Source organism: Stegostoma tigrinum, chromosome X (genome assembly GCF_030684315.1).
Source record: "Stegostoma tigrinum isolate sSteTig4 chromosome X, sSteTig4.hap1, whole genome shotgun sequence".
Classification (NCBI taxonomy): Eukaryota; Metazoa; Chordata; class Chondrichthyes; order Orectolobiformes; family Stegostomatidae; genus Stegostoma; species Stegostoma tigrinum.
This window is the reverse complement of record NC_081404.1, coordinates 11,299,772-11,323,190: the sequence shown is the minus strand read 5'-3', so window position 1 is coordinate 11,323,190 and position 23,419 is coordinate 11,299,772. Positions and strand designations below refer to the sequence as shown.

Sequence of the window (23,419 nt, the reverse complement as noted above, 5' to 3'; positions counted from 1 at the left end):
CAAAGTACAGCAATCATAGAACACCGTGTATAGTTGGAATATAAAAAGAATGAACACTTCGACGGGTTCCTGAGTTTTTCAAATTTATTTTAGTAGACCTTCAGCCATGACAGTACAAAACTTACAGTAATTTTTCTCCAGTACACAAATATATATAATTATAATATAATACATGTACAAAGGCTCTGGAGCAGTTTTTAAAAGCAACATAATGCAATTCATATTGATCACAGGAGAAAAAATGTCAAGACAATAACGGTCTGTTATCGTACTTACACACAAACGTATACGAATAAGTCCATCAAGAAAACTACTGTAAAGAGACAGTGGAGTATTGCACTTGGAATTCCGTACATTTGTATAAAAACACAATATTCACGCATTTTAAACACGCTATGGGTCAGCTTTTTTGAGGCAGCACATCTTTATTAAGATTACACTTTACTGTCCTCAGACCAATTAATAACAGCTTCAAACTAAACAAAATTTTACATCTACAGGTTAAAAAAACTGCCTGCAAAAATCAAATCAGCAAGGTACAACGATTGCGATTATTCATAATTGATAGTCGATCCAGAATAGTCAGTTCATCATTGCTAATGTCATATTCACATTTTCATGAGGTATATAAGAATATGTGCATGTTTGTTTAAAAAAAAGGAATTGAGGGACTGGGCTTTTACCCTTTTCCTGATCAGAAAACAAAAGTTTTAGAATTTTTCCATATAGCCAAAAACATGCAGTCTACTTCACTTTAGCAGTTATCTGTTGTACATATTATAAGTGTTTAAACTTTTTAGAAAAAAGTTTTCCTCAAAAACTTGTTAACGTTAGTGAAGTATATCATTATGCAGTCTATAAAAGCGCCACAGTGAAATAGAAACAGCAAATGGCGCAATGCACAGGTCTCTAAGCACCTGAGGAAAGTTTGGTCTCTCATTTCTCAGATATTGGTTGGCCTGTATGTATACCATTTTTTTAAGGTTCCAGCATTTGCACATTTTATTTTTAGCTACACAAACAGTGTACAATGTTTCACAGTCTACCCACTGCAAATAACAATCTCATTTGTTGAAATATATTAGTTCAATACCTCAAAATGAATATACTTCCAGACAAGTGTCCTAAGACTGAAGTAGTGCTCTGTACTCTAGTACTGACCAGTTCCTGGGGATAAAGTGAAGTTTAAAAATGAGCTTGCACTTTATAGTCAATAAAATGGTGACCTTCATGTTGTCCCTCAATTGTTGGGTCTCCAATCAGGGAACAAAAACTTCCTATAACCATAAATAACAATCGTATCCTTTTCAGTTGATAAATATAAAAGGACCACCCGTTGCTATGATTAGGTTTAATTTATTGGTAAAAACATAGCACAGAGAAATGAAAGTCACTTTTACACCAGTTGCACAACACACTAACTCAACAGTTGAAATGGTGACACACTGGTATGCAATGGTACTTTATTCTCACGTACTGTAACTCCAAATGTCTTTTCTAGGGGCCAACGTTTGACATGGCAAACAAACAACTGTACTAAAATGTTTGTGACAAAGATGCTGTCTACTGGGAGGGTGACAGAGTTTGTGTGAAGGAAACCCATCAACTTAGCACCGAAATCAGATGACTAAAAGACACGGTGTTCAAATTTTCCATAACTTCTAGTTAGGACTATGAAACTCCAAAACATGGCATGGGCAGAGTGTTGTCACTGCCATTATCTTGCTATGCAGTAAGATTTCTCACATACAAGGTGTTATATGCTCAATTTTTAACATCCAAAACTGGCAAACAGGGTAACTTTGATAAATATGATTACTTGTAAGCAAAAAGGCTACTCTCTTAGAAGTTTGGAAACCAGCATTCTTGGTACACAGGTAAAAGAATAGCAGCTCCCCAGGTCACAGGGTCTGCGCACTGTAAATACTGCTTTGGTATTTTCAGAGTTTTCCTGGTGGGTGGATACTCAGGCCTGCACCTACAGAAACCCAGACAGTACCATTTAAATATATCAGAAAAGGGGCACTTACAGTTTTTGGCCTTATTTCATGCAGTCATATTTGCTGGGCATCCCAAAATGGCTCCCACTGAATCCTGGAAGATTCCAGGGCAAGCCAAAGATCTGAAGCTAGATCCCAGCAATCTATTTTTAAAAAATTCTCTTTCTCTTATGTTATTAATCTCCATCAGTAGCCAAAATTATCAAGGCCAGATGCAGCTACAAATGAGAGAAGCCTAAAACTGCTTTTGATTTTCTTGTTCCTGGTGCACAGGCACTCCTGAGCTACTTAAATGACCTGGAACATGAAGCTGGAATGAATTTGAGGTTGGACAGATATAGCACACTTAGTGTTTCTTCAGTGCCTGGGCAGAGGGAAGTCAAACCTAAAAATGCTGGTACATTTAAACTTAATTTTAAATCTTTAGCAACTGACAGACACCAAGTTAAAGCTGAAAAATACACAGTTGCTCATGACATTTTAACAGTCGAAAGATTAGATTTCTAAGCCATTTTAGTGCTAAACAGCTCAGCTATGTCCTGAATAGGTTAGTTTTTGTACTGTAGCATATTATGTATTATCCTTAAGTGCAAGATAAAAACATCTTCTGAGAGTAAAGCTCTTTTTAATGCACAACTTAAAGTAGCAAAGTAGAATATTTAGAGAAATACACAGAATTACAGTGGAGACACACTTAAGTTCATCCAAAATGTGTGATATGCCTTTTGAAAGGCTACTTGTCTCATATTACAGCATGTGCTTTAAGCTGATAGAATTAAATTTGAAGCACAGACATATCATTGCAGTGGTCTCAGATGCATCAAGACGAATGAGTTCTGACAGAAAGTGACACAATGACCATACCTGGAAAAAAATCCATTATATTCCCAATAATCTGCAATCAAGTAGATGGTGACTTTAATGGATAGTAGTGAATGAAGGTTGATATTTCACAAGTAAAGCAGATAATTGCAAGTCTGCAGATACTTGTGTGACTGCTGGCTGCAAATTATTTCAAGAGATTCACCAATTACAAAAACAACTTGTTAAAGTTGTTTGGTAATATTTTTGCGCTTTCCAAGTAAAGAATGTCAAGAATTGTGGAAATAAATTATTTTACATTGTGTCCACCATCTAGGTAAAACTGAGCTCTCCTAGGTCATGTTTAAAACAAACAAACAAACCAAGTCAGACCCAGAACAAAGCTGCACCAGTGCAGGCATTTTCATTTTCCACATCAGCCTGTGGACTTGTGGAGATTTGCGCAGTTATAAACGCAGTTTCAGATTACAAACATTTACACACTACCATTTGGGCTGAGTGTCCCAGACATACATAAAATAGGACCCATACGGCTGGTTCAGAAGGAGCATGACCATGTCAGGATTTCAGTCCAGTTCTCAGAAGTAAAAGTCCAAGTGTGGTACCAGCCTAACTGCAAAATATATTGAACATTATTCTGGTCAGTACAACTACGGAGTTTTTTTGTTAAGAAAGCAAATCAAGCACAGTCACTGTAAAGTAGCTTATTTTATTGAATACTTCAAACTGATCGGAAATGCTTGCATTAAGCTGGATAGATATTCTCGGATACAGCCAGTTTCCAAGAGGATTTTCCAAGCTGTTTGAGGACTTGACTTGTCCATTGGAAATAAGCAAGTGTAACACTGAAATCTTTATCTGAATCTCTTTCTTTGAGGACAATGCAACTTCAATTACTGAATAAAGCCAAAAACTCAAAAGATGCACTTCTTTGACAAGACTTTCAGTCATCCCTCGTTGCCAAACATAACCTTCCTTGTACCAAATCACAAAGTATTTTGGAGCATTCCTTTTGTTAAAAAGATTATATAAAATACAAGTTGTTTCTGTTAGGAGTTATTCAAAGATATTATTTTTAGTGTAAAATTAAAACACGTAATTTATCCTAAAACAAAGTCAATATTTAAAAACGTAACTGTAGATGAAGACTATTATGAAAGGAAATTTAGTAATAAATTTTAATTGTTTTTGGTGTTTTACGTGAAAAATGACAAATTAAACAAATAATCAACTGACAATAGAAATGATCGATTATCAAGTTCTTAAATAATTCAGCTAAACAACCACTAATCACTGCACCAGCAATAAATATTGACAAAGTGCTTTGGAAAGCTGTTTGAAAAAGGTTCAAGTGGTTAGCTCTTGCTTGTGTGACTGCAAAAGCTTGATTACTTCAAAAATCAAACACTTCTTGTATGAAACTACGTATTTCATACAAAGACCAGTGTCCCAAGGAAACACAGGTAGAACCACAGTTTTTTCTGTTTTGTAAAGTTTTATGATTCACAATCATGAATAAGAGCAAAATTAAAAAAAGTGATGACCATTTAAAACTCTTTACTGCAACAAACATACACATAAGTGGGCATTTTATTCTCAATCAACTTGGTTACCATCACAGTAATACAGTATCCCGCTTTTTCCCCCATTCATAAACTGAATACATACATACATACATACAGTGAATAGAAAAACAGGAAGTTTAATAAAAGGAATAATTTCATTCCAGATTTAAAATACTGCAAATGAAAAGCAAGGGGTACTACAAGGCAGATGAATGCCTTTTTGCTTTTGCTCTGCACAGAGGAGCCTCCATTCTCAACAATATTACTGCTGACTGCATTTAAGAGAGTTTTTCTTTTGTTGGATCAAACTGGAAGGATAGGAGGCAAATCCTCAGAATACATGTCATTAAAAAGTCACAATCCAAATATAAATTTACCTTTTACCTATAAATGGTTAAACGCAATACATTCTTAGATCAGAAACAGATATATAAATTACATAATATACAGTCTATATTATATAATTATATATACAGAATGCAGTAGTGACTAGGTGAAACTAACTAAAAGATGGGCTGCCCAATTGCCATTAAAAGTCTTTCATTACTGATTCCAAGCAGGCTTGAAGTTTTCTGCCATATCTAAATTATGTTTGGAAACACTAGATTATGGGAAAAGATAAACTGTAAACTTCATTATGAGCAATTTAGCCCTCATTTCAATTAACTTATTGACTATCGGGTACTACCTGCTTAAAGTGGGTGATCCTTCAAGATTACTTGCAAGTTACTTCACTTATGGAGCAAGGTGCTGAAGGGCAATCAGTATCTTATGCCAATTTTTGGACCAATAAAGGTAAAAGCATGAAAGCAAAACTCTCTAAGCGTTTCAAAGAAAAACAATTTTGCTGTTACCATAAAATCTATTTGCTTCCTACAGGAATCGACAATTTAACAAAATCACTGGTAAGCTTTGGTAGTTGTTGAATATAGGAAAATATTAGCTGTGGTAACCATACATAGGCAGTTGATCTGTGGCTTAAATTACAAATTTCACAAATTAAAAAATGTGTGCCCCCTCTTTATCGTGCCCGAGGGTCAGGTACTGTTCCACAAACTCACATGGGAATATTACTGTCTGTAGAGATCAGTAGTACAAGAACTGCATTTGCATCAGAACAGCGTCAGTATAAACAAAGTTGCCCACAAGGATGCATGCAAACAGTTTGGTTGAGAAGTGTTACTAGGAAATAGACTGTATAAGCTGTGCATTGAGGGGTTTAAGATAGTCAATAATGGCATTATTGATTATGACATGGTTTGTTCCAATAGCAATTTAATAACCTCAAAACCACCATAGGATTAGAGACGTTAATACCTGAGGATTTTCAAATTAAAACTTCATTTTTTGGTGCCTTGCTCAGTGTATTGTATCATGCTCTTTGGAAATTGTACAAAGATGTGCACAGGGGAAGGTAGGAAAGTAAACACAAGTTCTCTAAATGTAGAATATATATTGTGTGCACTACCTTCCAGCAATCTGATTCCAAAATCTCTCAGGACCTGTCATGTTGTACATTTATTTCCACATTGCCATTAAAGATTTTCGCCACTTCAAAGTTTCCACACTTGAAAGCTCAGAGTAAAAGCAAAAATGACCAAAGACATGATGGAATGACAAACACTACATACAATACAACAACTTTAATACAGAAGAGGGAATCAACAGCAATAACTCTGTTGAGTTCAGAAAACAACGATAAACAATTCAGGCTTCATTCTGGTAGCATATGCTGTTATCTGAATGCTTGTTATTGTTTTGCAATTCACTCCCTAGTACCTATTACTGTACAATACAGAGGTCACAACATATCTATGAGCTTTTTCAATGACTGGGAAGGAGGAGGTTTTAATGAACAAGTCAATAGCAGTTCTCCAAAAATCAACCAAGGAAAGAACTTTACAACAACAACAGATTAAAAATAATTTGAGAACTTTTGAGATAAAGGTCTATAAACACTGGAAGAACACAATTGTAAAATCCCTCTAGCCACCTGAAAGTTTTAGTTCAGACTTCATCAGGGTTAACTTCTCATCAACCAGTATTTGAATGGATGATAGAAGTACTACTCTCTGGCATTTTAAAAATTGTAATATTTTTAACTTTAGGACAATTGCTCAAAATTACAACTGTCTTAAAGTTACAATGATTAACTAGTGGACTGATAACTGGGGAAACCAACAACACAAAGCCACGTGAACTTACATAAAAATTAAACGTGCACGTAGCTGGTAGGAATCAAAATGTCAATAAATGGAAGAGGCCCTTCAAATAATGTTAAAAACATACATTATGAAAATATAGCAAAAACATGATGTGGAAATCCACCTGTGCAAAATTCATTCGCATATTTGATTCCATTGACAGTTTTACCATTGCAGATTTAAGTCTATCATCAAATCATCAGCCTAATTAATGCCCAAATCAAAAGTTGCTGAGCTAGTAGCTTTTTGATTTCCAAAGTTTCAGCCAAAGAAAATCTCAAATCACTGCTGGAAACATTTCATTTTCTGTATATTTTGATAATCTCAATCTTGTTTACTTTCACAAAAACATAATGGGGTTGCATTAGGAATGATCCCCATTCATATTCTTGCAAAGTGCTCAGAAAGTCCATGCAAGCATTAGGTCATGTCACAAAAACTCCACCACCATTATGTGCATAGCAACAGTCAAGCCACACATCAAGTCATATGCACTAATTAAATGAACCCTCTATCCAGAGTTCCCCAAAATAATAAAACCAATCCAGATGATTTTTCCCCCTGCATTCTTGTGGGTGAGAGAATGTGGTGGTGATTTGCATCTTGAGATTCCTTGGCATGTACTCTATTGACAGTATGAAGTAAGATACTTAGAATTTATTTAGATGGTAGTGAGCAAACTGCTGGTAAATCGTAAGGTCAAAAAGATGAAGTTATATTGCCTACTGAAGATGAACTTATACGGAAAAATGTATACAGTAGACTACACTGCAACCAAGAACAATGAACCAGCTTGGTGAGCCAACCAACCACAAGATTTATCACTATTTTGATAAGGGGACCACATTATTCACAATATTTTGCGCCGCTTTGAATGCTTTCAACATAGCACAATAAAAAAGAAATGGTCCTGCAGTTTAAACCTGCAAGACACTACTCCACAATCCAGAATCTATGGTTTTGAAAAATAACAAGTCCCTTTAAGGAGGATAACATTGTATTTGCTTATTGGCTCCAGACAGAACAACAGTTTGTGATTCTAAGTTAGACCCCACCTGGGATTAAATAGTATGTTTAAAGATGACAAATATAAAAGCAACCTATAATGCTATCTCCACAAATTAAAAGGCATGGAAGGCTATTTATTTCAGGTTATAATTATTTTGAAAGTGCTTCAAGATTAAAAATAGATGAATTGAGATTTAAACTTGAAAGCAAGTTTCCTTGACATGGTTTGTCACCAGGCAATGGTAGCCATTTTACTCGCTGACCAAATGTTCACTGAAGACTCCTTATTAATTGCAAATAAAAGCAAAATGTAATCTGGTTCTAAGTGTACATTACCTGATTCAGAAACTTACTGGAATGCTGGTTGGTGCAGGTTTTCCTCCATCAGGTAGATCTGCTCAACACCACAGTGGATAACTATTTTGGAAATGAGATGCCTTTTAAGGTCAGGTACAAGAACAGCCAAGTTGGTGGAGTTGAAACCTTTAATTTTACTGCACTAGGGCGATATTCCCAATTCACAGATGCTCGACCTTTGTGGCCTTATGCAGTTGGATTGCAAACTTAGCGCACACTTAATTTGCCAAAATACAATGGTACCATCAAGTGACATGTGCAAGCATTAAAAAAGGCACAAAAAGCATGTTGGATAGATAAACCTAAAGTCTTAAGCACAAATCTCCTACAATGAACAATGGTCCACCACCATTGCCTAGGATTTCCTTGTTATGGTTGAAAGCAATTTCTCATCTTAATTTCCAAAAGGAGCCACTTTTTCTTATTTGTAATTTTATTTAAAAGCTGGCTCAGAAACAACAACCAAATTTAAAACATTTCCCCTTTGCATCTAACTCAACATTGACAGGGCAGATAAAATTTGTTTCCAAGTTTATCTGTCCCCACAGCTTAGAGGACTAGCTGTGTTACAGGGACTCTAGGTTGCTCTTACCAATCTGTAGCTTGTCCCATTCCTGCAGAGACTAGAAATACAAGATTGTATTGAGCACAGATATAGAAATTTCTACTAATATAGCAGGGCCTTTTAAAGTAGGTTTAAATAATTGTACCTTGCACAGATTAAACTTAAATCTTACAAGAGTGTTCAAAATAAAGGATGAAAAAGGAAGGCATTGAAATTACATCTAGAGTCTACATAAGACATTGGAAGCTAACTTGTGCTGCCCTAGCAGTGTGCAACACATTTACGTGTTAAAAATTAATGTGCAAAGACAATTAAACTCTACAAATTCAAGGTACAATTCTTAGAAGTGTCAGTTCAAAACAAATCAATCATGGAAAAACAGAAAAAGAAAACTGGTTAAGAACTAGGGTTGGACAAAAGAAAACTATAACCCAGTAAACCACCTTGAGAACTCAATATAGAGTTTGGACTGGTGTTTTGGAAATTGTTGATGTCATAGTTTCCCTCTTTGTAAAAACTTACAAACTTGAAGAAAAACAATGTCATTTTTGGAACAGCAGCTGATTAATCGAGTAAAGATATTCAATCATGGCTGTGTGCATTCATACAATATCCTTTATTAGAAGGGAGAGGGATTATAATCTTTCTTCTTGCTTTTCTTCATTCTTTCTCTCTCTTATTCACCTATCTCTAAAGAAAAGCTTTCCTGTGCCTCACTGGTTGCAGTAGCTGGCAATATCCAACTCCCATACGACGTTCAATCCAGTAAGCAACGTAGAATGGATATATTCACTGTGAGTGTGGCTGAAGTGGCCTAGGTCTGGATTTGGAGCTGACAACACAGGAGTGTGAAGCATCTAAATTTTTAGACTACAGAATTTTAAAATTATAAATATGAATGCTGACAATATTTAAAACCTCAACATTTTGGAAAGTCCTTTTAATAGATAACACATTAATTGTTTAAAATATATTAACCTTCTTCCTGCAACCATATTTGGTCGGAACTAAAATATTTATATTATATGATTAAAGTTTTAAAACTGCACATTCCTACATAACACTCACATTTCTTCACAGCTTCTAATACAAATGCTGCTCCAGTGTTGGCGAGCACTAACACAGATGGCTACCTCTCTTCAGAGTGTTAAGCACTGCAGCGTTTCAGCCAAGAACTAAAGGAACTCAATATGCACATGGTAGGTAATGAATTGGAATACTGACTTTGCGGAAGGTTTGAACTTCAGACAGTACATATATTAACTGTACCACCTGACCACAAGTCAATATTTTATTAAAACAGGGCACTGATGCTCTTAACCATGGAACTGAGCAATAGAAACTATCATGCACCAATAAGTCTGTGCATTTTATTGTGAGTTCATTGTCTAAGTGGTTGGCTACACATTGACATCAAACAGCTTTCTTGGTGGTGAAAGGGAAGGGGAATAGGCAAGATGTTAATTACCTATGAACATTAGCCACCAATTTAAAGCCTCTTGTAATCCACGGGTGCATCATGGTAGTTATAATATCCAATAGTGATAACGAGGTAGTTTGGATTACCTATGACACTAAATTTTATAAATGGTCTGATTTAATGACAATAGCTCCTAAAATTCCACTCACCCCCATGGCTTAATGACCTTGTATATTGTCAGGGTACTTCTGTTGCTCAGCAGACAGGCTGGTCACTTTGCACAGGGCAAGATGGTACATTGGTTCAACAGAGACTTTACAAAGCTCACCACATGTATAGGAGGCAAGTGAACATGAACTATTGACAGGGTTTGAATTTGTAACCACAGTGACAAAGGAGGCACATTAACTACTACATCAGTGGGAAATCTTCAAACTGAAGCAGTTAAAAACTTTTGTTCTTTTAAAAAGGTTAATTTCAACAATAAATCCCTCCCCCACCCCCAATGCTATCACAGAATCTGGCTGAACATCTTAAATTACATAACTGAGTAGTCAAGTTACAATACTCTGGGATTAATCCACAGTTTTTGAACCAGGACTTGAAAACAATAATGGGCAATTCATATCTTTTTTAAAAAGTGTCAAAATTTCCAAGATGTTCAAATAGTTTAAAAGTTAAACTCATTAATATTAAAAATGGGAACCTGTACAATTTCATATTCCAAAGACAAATGTTGCTAAGACACAAACATAGGTAGTTCTCCTTGATTCAGGTAATTTGGTCAAAACACTTATTTTTCTAAGTTAAGAATTCATACAACGCTAAGGGGATCAGTAAGTGGTTTTCACCTGCTGTTGCTCTTCTAAAGTTATACATGATCTTCAGGATTTGAGAACAGCTGAGCTCTCTACTATCCAGATGATCAAAAACCAGTTGAAGTCCATTAAATGGAGTGTTTTGGTAGGAACAAAAATCCTATTTTCAATTCATCCATATTAAGATGAGACCATCTACACTGCCTTATGTACATAAAATATTCAGTGCTTCAAAAAAAAAAGTACCTTAATCCAAATCTTCATTAACTGGCATCAACTGTAAAATTGGGTTCCTAGAAATATTCATTGCTCCTTTCCACAAAATTTCAAGGTTAGCATCCTTGGGTTAAAAGATGCAACAGAAATAAAAAAAGCTCCTGATGGGGAACATTTAGATTTAATTTTAAAAGCAGAGCCAAATTTAACCCCAGTTTATTCTGTAGATTAATCCCTGAAACAATGATCTTGTCCAACCCTAGTAAGAACACCTCTTTCTTTAGATGAAGCCAGAGCAAGGGGCGTAGAAAACTGTAGTCCACATGGCCCTCTCTAACTCACTTTGTGCTCTCCTCTGACAATGTGAGAGGAGAATTCGTACCGATCCTGGCTGTGGTGGCCGCAGATGTTGCATTCAAAAGGGTCTCTGAATCCATGGCAACCCATGTGAATGGTAAACATTACGTGGTCAAGAAAGAGAACCCGGCAGTGGTTACACTTATAAGCCTTAACTTGTTCTCCATCTTCATTTAAGACTCTTAGGACCTCTTTGGCTGAGCTTTGAGCTGCTTTGGCAGATGATGGGGGCTCCTGTGCCTTTGGGTCCTCTTTGGAATAGGCCGGGCTTTGCCGTGTGGCATAGTTACTGGGGAAAGTTTGGGCATTCCTGTCTTCATGGCTGCTTTCTGTATCTGTGGAATCATGGCAACCATTGCTTGGAGACACTCCAAGCTCCACCAGCTGGTTTTTTGCTCTAGAATTCAGATGTTCTGGCACGTCATCGTGACCTTCTGCTGCCTCTCTACTTCCCTGTGCCTCAGCTCGGCTGTGGATGGGATGTACATGGGAGTAGACAGCACTGATCACTGGCGTGATCTCCGGTGCGCAACTAGTCATGGGGAGCCTCGGAGGCCTCATCGCTTCAGTTCCTAGATAGGACAGTGCACTGCCCAAATTCTGGTCCATGGGGTGAGGAGCCATCATCTCTACATCCTTCTCAAAATTGGAGTTAACCTCAAAGTGAACATCAGTTAGGTTGAGGCGTATGTGTTTATCACCTGAAAAGAAAGGATTAGGATTTAAAAATCAGAAAATAACAGAAATATATCAGTAATAAAGAGACGTTAGAGGTGAATCATTCCCCCTTTCCTTTTTCTAACCAATTCTGTTACATCAAATTCTACAAATGAAACCCCTATCCAAGTTACCAATTTTTGTTTCAGGAACTGAAATTGTCATTTTACAAATTTTATTACAAAGACAATAGTAAAATTAAAAGAAAGATGTTTCAATATTCTTTCAGAAAGACATATAGCCTTCAAGTCAATATCTTTTTGGCATTATATGGATTTAGTTTAAGGTCAGAATCAAGGATTGTCAAAATCTTAAATGTATTGTATGTTTCATCATTTTAATGAAGACATTAGCTCAAGCATTTTTGAAATCATAACCTTACAAAGGAAGTGGTGACAATTTCTGATGAGCCAAATTTAGACAGTAGGTCAACAACGCAAACTTGAATTAGCACTGGAACTAAAATAATCAAAACCAAATAAAACCAAAAATGGCCAATTTCACTCTTCTACCTGACAGTGAAAGAAAGCCTCAAAAAAAAAATCAAACAAGATTCCTCCTAATTTAGGAAGTCTCAAAAATCCCTACCACAAAATCCAAATTTATTTTGCTTAGATAGTAGGTGGTTGAAATTCCCTTCTTATTCAAGTATTCTGATGGAAGTATTCAAAAATCACGAGAATTCTGAACAGGTAAATACGGAGAAAGTGCTTTCCACTTGAACTGATCAAGAATGAGAGGTTACAGAGTTAAAGTAATGAGCAAAATGAGAAGTGATACAAGGCAAGCTTTTTCATACTGTAAATGGTTAGGATCTGGACTATACTGCCTCATTTGAGGTATCCAAAAGGGAATCTGATGGTTGCTTGAAAAGAAATAATTTGCAGGGTTATGTGGAGAATGCAGACTGACAGTAAGTAAAATGCTCATTTGGAGACCTAGCCCAGAAGTGATCAGACTGAATAATCTCCTTCTGTGCTATATTACCTCTGTGATTTGGCCATTAAGTATTAAAACTGGACTTATTCAATACTAGGGTAAAAAAAAATCTTTGACTTAGGCGTGGTAATATTAAAGAACTATAATATGCCATGTGTTTAAGACCAACATGGAAACTTTCAATGCTCTTTCTTAATCTGAAATTAAAACAATGCTGCAATAAAAAGAAAAATGGAGTCCAATACACTAACAAGATGAAAAGTATATGACAAAATGAAACTTTTACTTCTATTAAAATTTGCAATTTTGTAGAAAATGATACCATTCATACACTATGACCCAGAATTCCACACAAAATGGTGAAGCAAAATCAATACTACATGCAGCCAGATCACCATTATGCAAAATGCAATGGATCCGCTGCAGTCAATTGCATTACCCAATTTGCTCTTTGTAGGATTGAGATCCTCTTTAAATGTTTTCATCTATTTTTAAATTTAAGTTGTCATGGTGACAGGCATTTTTAAAGGATTATGGTATAGAAAAATACAGTTGTAAACCTAACACTTCAATGCCCTCTGGGACATATTAAAAAAAAACAACAGAAGCTCTTACCCACAAATTTCTGCGGAGTAGATCTTTTTCGTTTTGCAATGGTGTTAGCAAGCCTATCTATAAAAGAAGGCCTGTCAGGGGCTGGCTGAAGGATATGGTCAGGCATCACATCCATGTCACGGTTCTCCTCCCCTGCTGATGAGAGAAAGCACCCTAAAATCTGGTGATCAATTGATGCACATTGTACAGGCAGCATTGGGAACAACAGTGGAAGTTGCTTTGAACCAGCTTTAGCGATCATCTTATACAGCACAAACGATTAAATTCTTGTTAACCAATTCATTTTGGCAACAGAAACAGAGCTCCAATACATTCCAGGAGGCATTTTGCGCATTTGCGCCACAATGGAGAGAGACCAACAAACTGTCTGTAAATTCTACAGTTTTGCCAGCTAAGTGAATTTTCTGGAAAGTGTTGTACAAGCAGAATTCACTTTTTTCTTTCAAGCAAGTTGCAGCGTGAGTTATGCAAATTGAACCCTAACCTACACTGAGTACACTCTCCACATTCATTCCATGATACGCATTCTCAATGCAGTTATAGGTCATTGATTCATCCTGTTTGAGTAGCGCCATGTCTTTAACGAGGTCCTACGTGAAATGAGTTTGGACAACCTCAACCAAGTCTGATGTAGCCGTGGGTCCACAGCATAATTGCCTCTAAATAGGCATTTGCTGGCAAACTCAGACAGGCCATAATAATTGCCAGTGTAGAAAGTAAAATATTCTCTCAGGTGGTCTTTTGATGCCCAAGTGCAAACAAAAACAGAACAGGCCTTACTTAGGTGGGCTTGATGCCGATACCGGATGACTAGAGTGGAAAGTGCTCCCCAGTATGGACATCTTTTCACCCTGATGAGAACTAAATTCATTAGCAACATTTTAAAATAAGGTACTGAGGTTGAACAAATCTTTGTTTGCACCAAGCTATTTTATAGCCATTTAGGATATTAATTTGCTATCAAATTTCAAAATGTAAAGGAAGAGTAAGAAAAGACTGGAATACCTGATTTCTACTGACAGTCTTAATGCCCCATTGTCATTGGCCTCCAACCACCGCCACCATATATACCCTCCATCCCTTTCCAGTTTCTTAAGAGGCTGTGAGAAATGAATAGCTGCAAATTTACTCTGGCCATGACCATTTTGCAGTTGTAGTATGAATGGTATTTTTTGTTCCATTACAAATATGAAGTTAGCTCCCCTAGTAGTTGCAACATTGATTAGTTGAGGCATGCCCCTAGGCTTGATTCCTGGTTTGGGCTAATGTAGAAGTGTTTGAGTGTGCGTTACCTTGTGAGGGCAGGCCAGAGGGCAAGGGTGGGGTTCATTAAAAAAAAAACAGCGTTCTTGCTCCAAATCACAATCCCACTCTTGACTGACATCAAGTTATCAACATGGGGACCATATGAAATATATATTCGAGAAAAACACAGCTACAGGGCCCACCATTAGGCGGGTATTTTTCTGTGCAGTTGCTGCAACACTAAGTGTGCTATCTAGTTAGTGCTACTGGTGAGTTGATCACAATTATCACAAGTATACTCCTACTTCAGTTCCCATTCTTCCCCAACCCATTTCCCACCCCCACCAATTCTCTCCTTCAGACACTGTGCTGGGATACAGTGGTCATCACATGCAGACAATGGGTGAGGGAGTGGAATTTGCTTCTTCACAAAAGTATTTTTCCATACACATTGCAAAGCCAAAATCCCAGGACACAATTTAAGTATATTCACAAAGGCAGGATGCCAGTACCTCATCCAGTGGGCATGCTTCATGCAGAAGCCTAGACTGAATGTCAGCAGGTTTTCTGACCATTCTTACCCTATACCTTCACAAAGTTTTGCCGTAGAGGTTGCTGGATAGTATTCAGAAGCAGAAACCAAAACAGATATTTCTGCTCCTTAAACGAGAGTGAAATTCAAGCTGTACCATTAGGTACAAATATTACATAACATTCAAAAGTCAATTGGAGCTAGACACTTTCTTTCATAGTTTTCTTTAGGCATGCATGAAACAAAAGTTTAAAATAACATGGTACAGTGGTCAGAAGTGCATTACGGCCAGCTTTAAAAGTGCCACCAGTCAGGATATGAATGCAATCATCTAAACTCTATTTCAAATTAAGAAAGTTTTGAAAGATCTACTGTGAAAGGCTGCAATTCTGGAACTGGTAAATGGCAAACAAATGGTGACCTGAAACCATGAAAATCAGCAATACAAGAGTACATGGAAACCAGAGTATACAGTAATCCCAAGATTTCTATGTTACATGCAGAAATTGAACTAATATTCTGAAATCGTTATAAGGCTCAATGGATACAAATCTTACAAAGGAAGATATTCAAGAATATGAACTGTCGCCAAGTGATAGCCACAGAAACCTTCAGAAAACTCAATTTAATTTCTAAAATATATTATTTAGCAGATTCCTAAACAGCATGTCACTGTAAGAGTTCACCATTGTTAACAGTAAAACTGACCCAGTTTACAGACTGCATTTATTCACACTGGAAATTAGATACCAAATCTACTGCATAAGTAGTTGTGAACTTGCACTGGTGGAAGTAGCACAGCCCTCAAATTTCTTTTGTACATCCATGCCTCAAACAGTAAACTGTTAAAAATCAAATACAAATAAATATCACATTAACTCATTAAGCTTTTGTGTTCTTTCAAAAAACTATTCTTGGGATTTGCAACGCTTGCACAGCAGTGTTTACTGCCGTCATAGTAACCCTATGGACATCAAGGATCTGTTTTTAGGGACTGGAGATACATGATCGAACTGCATAGGTAGTGGTAGGTTCTTTTTGGAATTGGTTGGTTGGTTGGTTGGTTGGTTGTTTGGTTGGGGGGGGGGGCAGGGAATGGAACTCACAACTGATTGAATTAATTCTTCAAATGCCACGGCTACTGGTCAAAGCCATAGCCACTACACTACCTTGTACTGCAATCAGTCATTTCCAGCATTCAACAAAGAACTTGGTGCATTGAAACATACCCCTTTATAATTCATCTAAACAATTATGCAGCATCACGTTTCACTATTTATGATTCTCACATTTTCTTTGCATTACAAGCTCTGCTACACTCCTTGTTTAAGATGGTAGTTGGACAAGTTATCACGCTCCCAACTTTCGATGTACAAGTGGCCCAGTGTGACATTGATATTTCTGCTCCTATAAGGAATGCCTGGAAATCGGAAATTTGGGAGTCACAGGCAAAGAAAAATGACCTACCTTGTACGGTCTTCAACATTATTTACATGACAGCATCCCTCACACACCCAAGGAATTTGTCCAATGTGGACTGGTCCTGGAAATCATACTTTCTTTGATCATCACATCACTAAGAGCACCCCTTGTGGTATTTTGCTCCCACATTATATAAAAGGTACAGGTAATACAATTAATTTTTAAAACAAAACATGCAGTAATCTTTTAAAAAGCCTGAAAAACCCCTAAACAATAGACACAAAAATAAAATTGACACAGGGGTGCAAAAAGAATGCTGGCGCTCAAATAATGATGAAGAACCTAAAAGTTCATTTAACTTCTTCATTTAGGCACTCCTCAAAAACCACCAACGCAGAAGCAGCTTGGGAGGGGAAAAAACCTAGCTCTGATGTCACACGTTTTGCTATCAAAACAGATTGAAGATTGGCCTTCATTGCAAGAGTGTTTGAATGTAGCAGCAAATATCTCTTACTGCAGCTGTTTAAGGGCTTGTGTGACCATACCTGGAGGAGTATGTGCAGTTTTGGTCTCTTTACCTAAGAAAGGATACACTTGCCATACAGGGAGAACAGCAAAGGTCCACTGGACTGATTCCTGGTATGGCAGCTAGATCATATGAGGAGAGATTGGGTGGGCCTGTATTCACTGGAGTTTGGAAGAAGTGAGAGGGAATCTCATTAAAATGTATAAAATTCTGACAGGGCTGGACAGATTGGATATAGGGATGATGTTACCCCTGGCTGGAGCAGTTGAGAACATGCTTCATGGTCTCAGGATACTCAGAAGGCCAATTGAGACTGAGACCAGGAGAAAGTTCTTCATTCAGAGGATGGTGTACCTCTGGAATTCTCTACCACAGAAGGTAGTAGAGGCAAAGACACTGAAAATGTTTAAGGAAGAAAATTATAGATTTCTAGAAGCTAAACATGTTAAGGGGATGGGGAAAATGCAGGAGTATGGCATTGACAGAGGATCAGCCATGATCGTGTTGAATGACACATAGATGGAAAGTAGGAATAGGCCACTTGGCCCATTGAAAACTATGTTTTTAGATTCTGATTTCTGAAATAAATCCTTTAAGATGAAATCAAGAATTGAGTTTATTAATAAAACATTCAAGTGTTTATTGGGTTAATTACTTTGATCCTCTAACAACATACAATCAGAAAATTAAGGCAGGCAGGACAGGAGATAGGTTATAAATTACGAGTTTTCGTATATCCAGAAGTATCGAAAATCAGTTCATGAGTTACAACTTTCCAGAGGTCAATATCCAATAACATATTTCCTCTGTGAGCTGAACCAGTTGTTCTTTTGTGTGCAAAGTGTGAGCTTTTTTCAGCCAGTAACACATGGAGGGACCGAGTCAGGCTGCCAGGTCAACCTGGGGTCCGAGTCTCTCTCTGGAGGCCAAACAGCACTGACAACAAATTCCAGAATTGCAGTCTTCTTCATCAGTCTGTGTCAACTTGCTGTAACACACCTCTACAACAGAAAGTATTTGAACTGGATCTTCTCGCTTAGAAGTAGGGACATTACCACTGCGCCACAAGACCCCTCCCAAAATCTGAGTTATTTTAATCAACCTAGTCAAACATACCATGACACGCATCCAGGCCAGGTTGGACCCATACCCAGATACTCCAGCCTAGAGGCAGGGACACTACCACTAACCCACAAAACCCTCTCCCAGAATTATATACTTAAGTAATTTAACAGGCTTAGGTTTTAGTCATATGCCAAAGACAGGCATTTCAGGTTCTGATTTTTAAAAATTGTCTATTTAGCTGTTTAAAAATACTAATTAGAAGGTTAAGCTTGCTGTAGTTTTACTGTCCCCAGAGCTGCCACTGCAAGGTGAAGAGATAATTGTAAGAGCATGAGCACCCATTTTAACGCAGTGGGTTTGATGTTTTCTCTTGTCAAGAGCTGGCTCATCTCTAAGCGTTAGTTGGAATGCAAAGCAGGGAGTTCAGAAGCTTCTGGAAATACAATGTGATTAGCTTTAGCCATTTTATGAGTCCAGCAAGGCTATCCATTTTTAAATTAAACAGCATTTAAACATTAAAGCAAAGAATATAATTTGCTTTTGGATTTCTCTTCATGCTATCTGGCCATGAATGCCTTCATTCCTCACACCTCAGGAAGGACATACTGGCACTGGAGTGCGTCCAGTGGAGATTCACATGGATGATCCCTAGAATGGTAGGCCTAATGTATGATGAACGGCTGAGGGTCCTGGGATTGTATTCATTAGAGTTTTGAAGGTCGAGGGGAGATATAATAGAAACATACAAGATAATGTATGGTTTAGAAAGGGTGGACACTGGGAGGTTGTTTCCATTAGGTGGGGAGACTAGGACCTGTGGGCACAGCCTTAGAATTAGAGGGGGTAAATTTAAAACAGAAATGATGAGACATTTCTTCGGCCAGAGAGAGTGGTGGGCCTGTGGAATTCATTGCCACGGAGCGCAGTGGAGGCCGGGACGTTAAATGTCTTCAAGGCAGAGATTGATAAATTCTTGTTCTCACAAGGAATTAAGGGCTACGGGGAGAGTGCGAGCAAATGGAGTTGAAATGCCCATCTGCCATGATTAAGTGACAGCAATGTGGACTCGATGGGCCAAATGGCCTTACTTCCACTCCTGTGTCTTACGGTCTTATTCTTGGCAGGAAAAAAGAACAAATTTTTCAACAATGACATGTTTGAGAAGAGGAAAAAATAGTATAATTCTCATTCATTCCAAAGAAAATAAATTTTCAAAAAAAGGTCATGGGGATTGGCGGCCACCTTCTGTATTTTCTTTCAGAAGCTAGAAAAGCTGCAAACTCCAATTGCAGTGCATTAGAACTTCAGCTACTCCAGAGTATAGGTGAACTCTCTAGTCAAGCAGGTGCTGCTTTCCAGCTGCCTTAACTGTCTTACACTGGGATGGTTTGATTGCCTGCCCCCACCACACCAAACACCCCCGATTATCCATTCCCCCCATTGTATTGCACTAAAGTTTTTCAACCAGGGAAGGATCTTCCTCCTGTCTGCTTATTTATGTGCGAGCTCCCTGAATCCTCTGATTTTGGGAAGGCAGCTCTGGTTAGCCCAAATCTCTAGTTAGACAGTGATGGGGTGAGTTTGTTTTGATCCACATTAATCAGCTGCAGTCAGGAACTTTCTGCATCCCAAGAAAATCCTGGAGGGAGAAGGACTGTGCCAGCCCCATCATCTGCATATCTGTCAAACAGCTATTTTCAATTTCACAACCTGGCAGTTTTTTTGACTGACTGGGAGAAGCAACCCATTCAACCTCTGCCTTTCGGTATGGTCCTTCCGCCCCCGTTCCCAGTTTACCCTGACTACAAAGTGGTCTGCCAGTTCAATGTCAGGCTTAGTTCCTTTAAAGTTTATGAAACCTTCCATGACTCTTTCTGAACTCTGTTCAGCTCTCTGCACTTTTGCAGAACCTTGCTGATGCAGTTTCTTCTGGGGCATTCATCCTCTTTTCCTAGAGGTCTGCCGGAACACCCTGTGCTGAATAGGCCCCCTTCTGCTGCATTTATTTCCGTTCAGTTTGTTCTCTTCTCCTCATCTACTTTGCCAAGGTCTGGCTTGGTCTCCCTAAATCCCTGTGGTTGTACAGTCTCTCTTGGGATTCCAATCTGGTCTGGCCTTTTGGGAGTTAACAACAACTAAGTTGCTGGCCACAGCAGCAAGTACGAAGTAAGTAGGAAACTCATTCTTCCTAGTGAAAGATCCAGATTGATTCTTATGATTACTGGACCGGAGACTAAAAGTCACACTATAGGCGAACCTGGTGGAGAAGTACAGACCTGATCCTCCCCCGATCTCTAATCTAAGCATTGTCTTTCAGAGCAGATTGGGGACAGGTTTAGAATCCTTCCTGAAGTGAGGGGTTATGTAGTCAGAGAGTCTGATTAAAGCAACAAACTTGCTTGCTTTCTGGGAGGGTAACAGAGACACTGTTTCTTTGAGGACCAAACTCTTGGAGTTTTCTAGGATTTTGCCAAGGTTGGCTACACTCAGCGAAAACTGTCCAGGGCCTGGGGCTCTGTGTCGTGGGGGCCCCGGTCGGTTCTGTTGCATTCCCTGTTGGATCATCACTCTCTGGACTGATCTGGCTTCATGAGCTTGCTTTTTAGCTTCCATGATTCTGGTCTGGAGTGATCTACTTTATTGCAACAGAACACATCAGTTTCTGGAAGAGTACTCCTCACAGGCTGGAGGACTTTTAGCACCCTTTGGGTTTCCCTTTCCAAGTGGAAGAATTCTCCAGATGCTCACCCTGTTTATCTGTCCAATATTCATTGGTATGTTTGGAAAGGAGCTGCTTGGGTTTCCTCCTATGGGTGAGAGTTTGTAGCTGTCTGCCGCAATAGCTGCACTCCTAGCTGCGAGGGTTCTCGGGTTCCTTCAAATATATCCTTGGGATATGGAATGGACAATTTTGATATTCTTCCAGCAACATCAGCTTGCACAATTCATTTTAGGGGTGTGCTCTATTTTTACAGCATGGATCCACCTGTCAAAAAGGACTTTCTTCCACTTTTCAAACACAGCTGGTTTCTTTTGATCAGGTTCAAACTTGTTTTAAAATTTTGGCCTCTATATTTTCATGTTTTTGATCAACTTTTATTTTGTTTTGGCTAATATAAATGGATCAATTCAGAATGAGTCCCAATTCTGTCATGGACAAAGGGGGAGTGGGGGTGAATAAAAATTATGATTGCTTTCCTTCTCTAAAGCCCAAGTGGAGGTATTGTTTGATTTATTCCTTTCCCTTTTTACTCCCTTCCTGAGCCAAGCCAAAAGTGTTCTCCAAACCCTGGTTTTCGTACTCCGAATTTTTAAATAAATCCATAGCAAAATAATTTAAGATGGAAAAAAAAAAGATGGCTTATTATCAAAACATTCAGGATATGGGGGAATTGCTTTCTTATTCCATGCACACAAATAAACACACTGGAAATTATGGAAGATAGGACTGGAGAGAAGAGAATGTAGGTCATAAGATACAAGTTTTGATAAATAGAGGTATTAAAAATGAGCTCCAACTTCCCAGTGATCAGTGTCCAATAACAGTTTCCTCAGTGAGTTGGGCTCAATCATGTTCTTTCCTGTAGTTTCCTCATGTTCAACCTGGAGATAGAGATGGAGGGCTAAGGCAAGCTGCTAATTCAGCATGGACTTAGATGTGCAAAATTGTAGACTCAACCAATTCAAATTAACGTGTGTCATCTAAAGCAAGAATGCCATGCAGGGATTCAGAAGCTTCTGGAAATACAATGTGGTTAGCCTTGGGCATTTTATTAGTCTAGTAATGTGTCAGTTTTTAAAAAGAACAGTTAAAAAGAACAGAATTTGAACACTAGGAATACATATTTATGGATGATGAGAATTGGAATATGAACATGTTTGGACATTACTGGGTTACAAAAAATTTATGTGATGTTTGGAGCTTAAGTTCAAAAGGTCTGTTTGCTGTTTACAAAAACCAATTGACTCCACTGGACACTACTTGCCAAAGATTTGAGAGACAGGCAAGGGTGGAATTTTATTGTTTTAATTGTTGAGCAAACAGACTTAGAAATCTCTAACGGGCCTATGTGTATCACCTAGCAACAGCCTCTGGACTGAGTTAATTATTGTTTTTTAACAGTACATACCTAGAAGCTGCAGACAGTTGTTGGAGATATTTGCAAGGACAGGAAATACTGTCTCTCTGACCATAAGAATCGGAGCTTGGAACTGAGAGAAACACTTTCTGTACTCCTCACAGTGAAGTGGTTTGATTAAAACCTGATAAAGTTTCAAATATTACTTTAATAAACTCTTAATTTTTCCTCAACTGAATCTGAAATCTCATTAAGATTTTCCATTATGCTGTGACTGTCAACAATCAGATCTTGTTGACACAATTCAAGGAACTCAAAAGAGAAGCCAACCCATTTTTCTGTCATCCAAATTTAACCCTGACCTGGTGTTGTTGTTTTGCTTCCCTTTTTGCCTCATCTTTAAGTTTAACTTTGCCTGTAATAAACAATTTCTTAGGTTTCATTAAAGTCTCTTCTGTTCAAGCTACAAAGGGAACCAAACTGATAATTTTCGGTGATTAAATAAGATTTATAGTTTTGATGTAGCTCCTTGATTAGTTGGGCTTGATTTCCAACACATTCATCCTGCTTAGAGTTGTAGCAATTCAAAACATAAAATATAGTTTTTTTGGGAGAAATGGCCATGACCCATACTTGAATGTAGACCAAATCCTAACAGTAATTTCTGGTAATTAGACAAACAGCAGACCAAATAGCTACCTTCCAGAAACTGACAATGAAAGTAATATTGGTTTACACGAAGGTATCTTTAAAAAAAGTTTCAGAGGGTGGTGGGGGGGTGGGGTGTCCATCAATTCATTATGGACAACTTTAACATCCCAGTTAGGAATGAGGGGAAAATTGCTCCTTGATGAAATGTTGAGAAACAATCAAACCTGATTTTGAAAGAGGAGGCCATATATGCTCACTTTACACTCAGCTCAAAGCAACGTCAATAATCAGAATCA

The 23,419-nt window shown here is 37.9% G+C and overlaps 1 protein-coding gene across 7 annotated transcripts in view; it reads right to left on the bottom strand.

Annotated features, from left to right (window-relative positions):
- The window catches only part of ikzf4 (IKAROS family zinc finger 4), a 187,109-nt gene that overhangs the window by 829 nt on the left and 162,861 nt on the right, over positions 1-23,419 (bottom strand). For 3 of the 7 annotated variants that reach the window (XM_059643389.1, XM_059643388.1, XM_059643390.1), the window contains 2 exons: positions 13,604-13,738; positions 71-12,033 (listed from right to left, as the gene is read on the bottom strand). In XM_059643389.1, the coding sequence (XP_059499372.1) occupies positions 11,309-12,033; positions 13,604-13,738 (860 nt within the window). In that variant the 3' untranslated portion in view covers positions 71-11,308. Of the gene's footprint in view, positions 1-70; positions 12,034-13,603; positions 13,739-23,419 lie in introns of those variants that run through there. The other 4 variants (XR_007246694.2, XR_007246695.2, XR_007246696.2 and 1 more) reach the window with 4 other exon arrangements.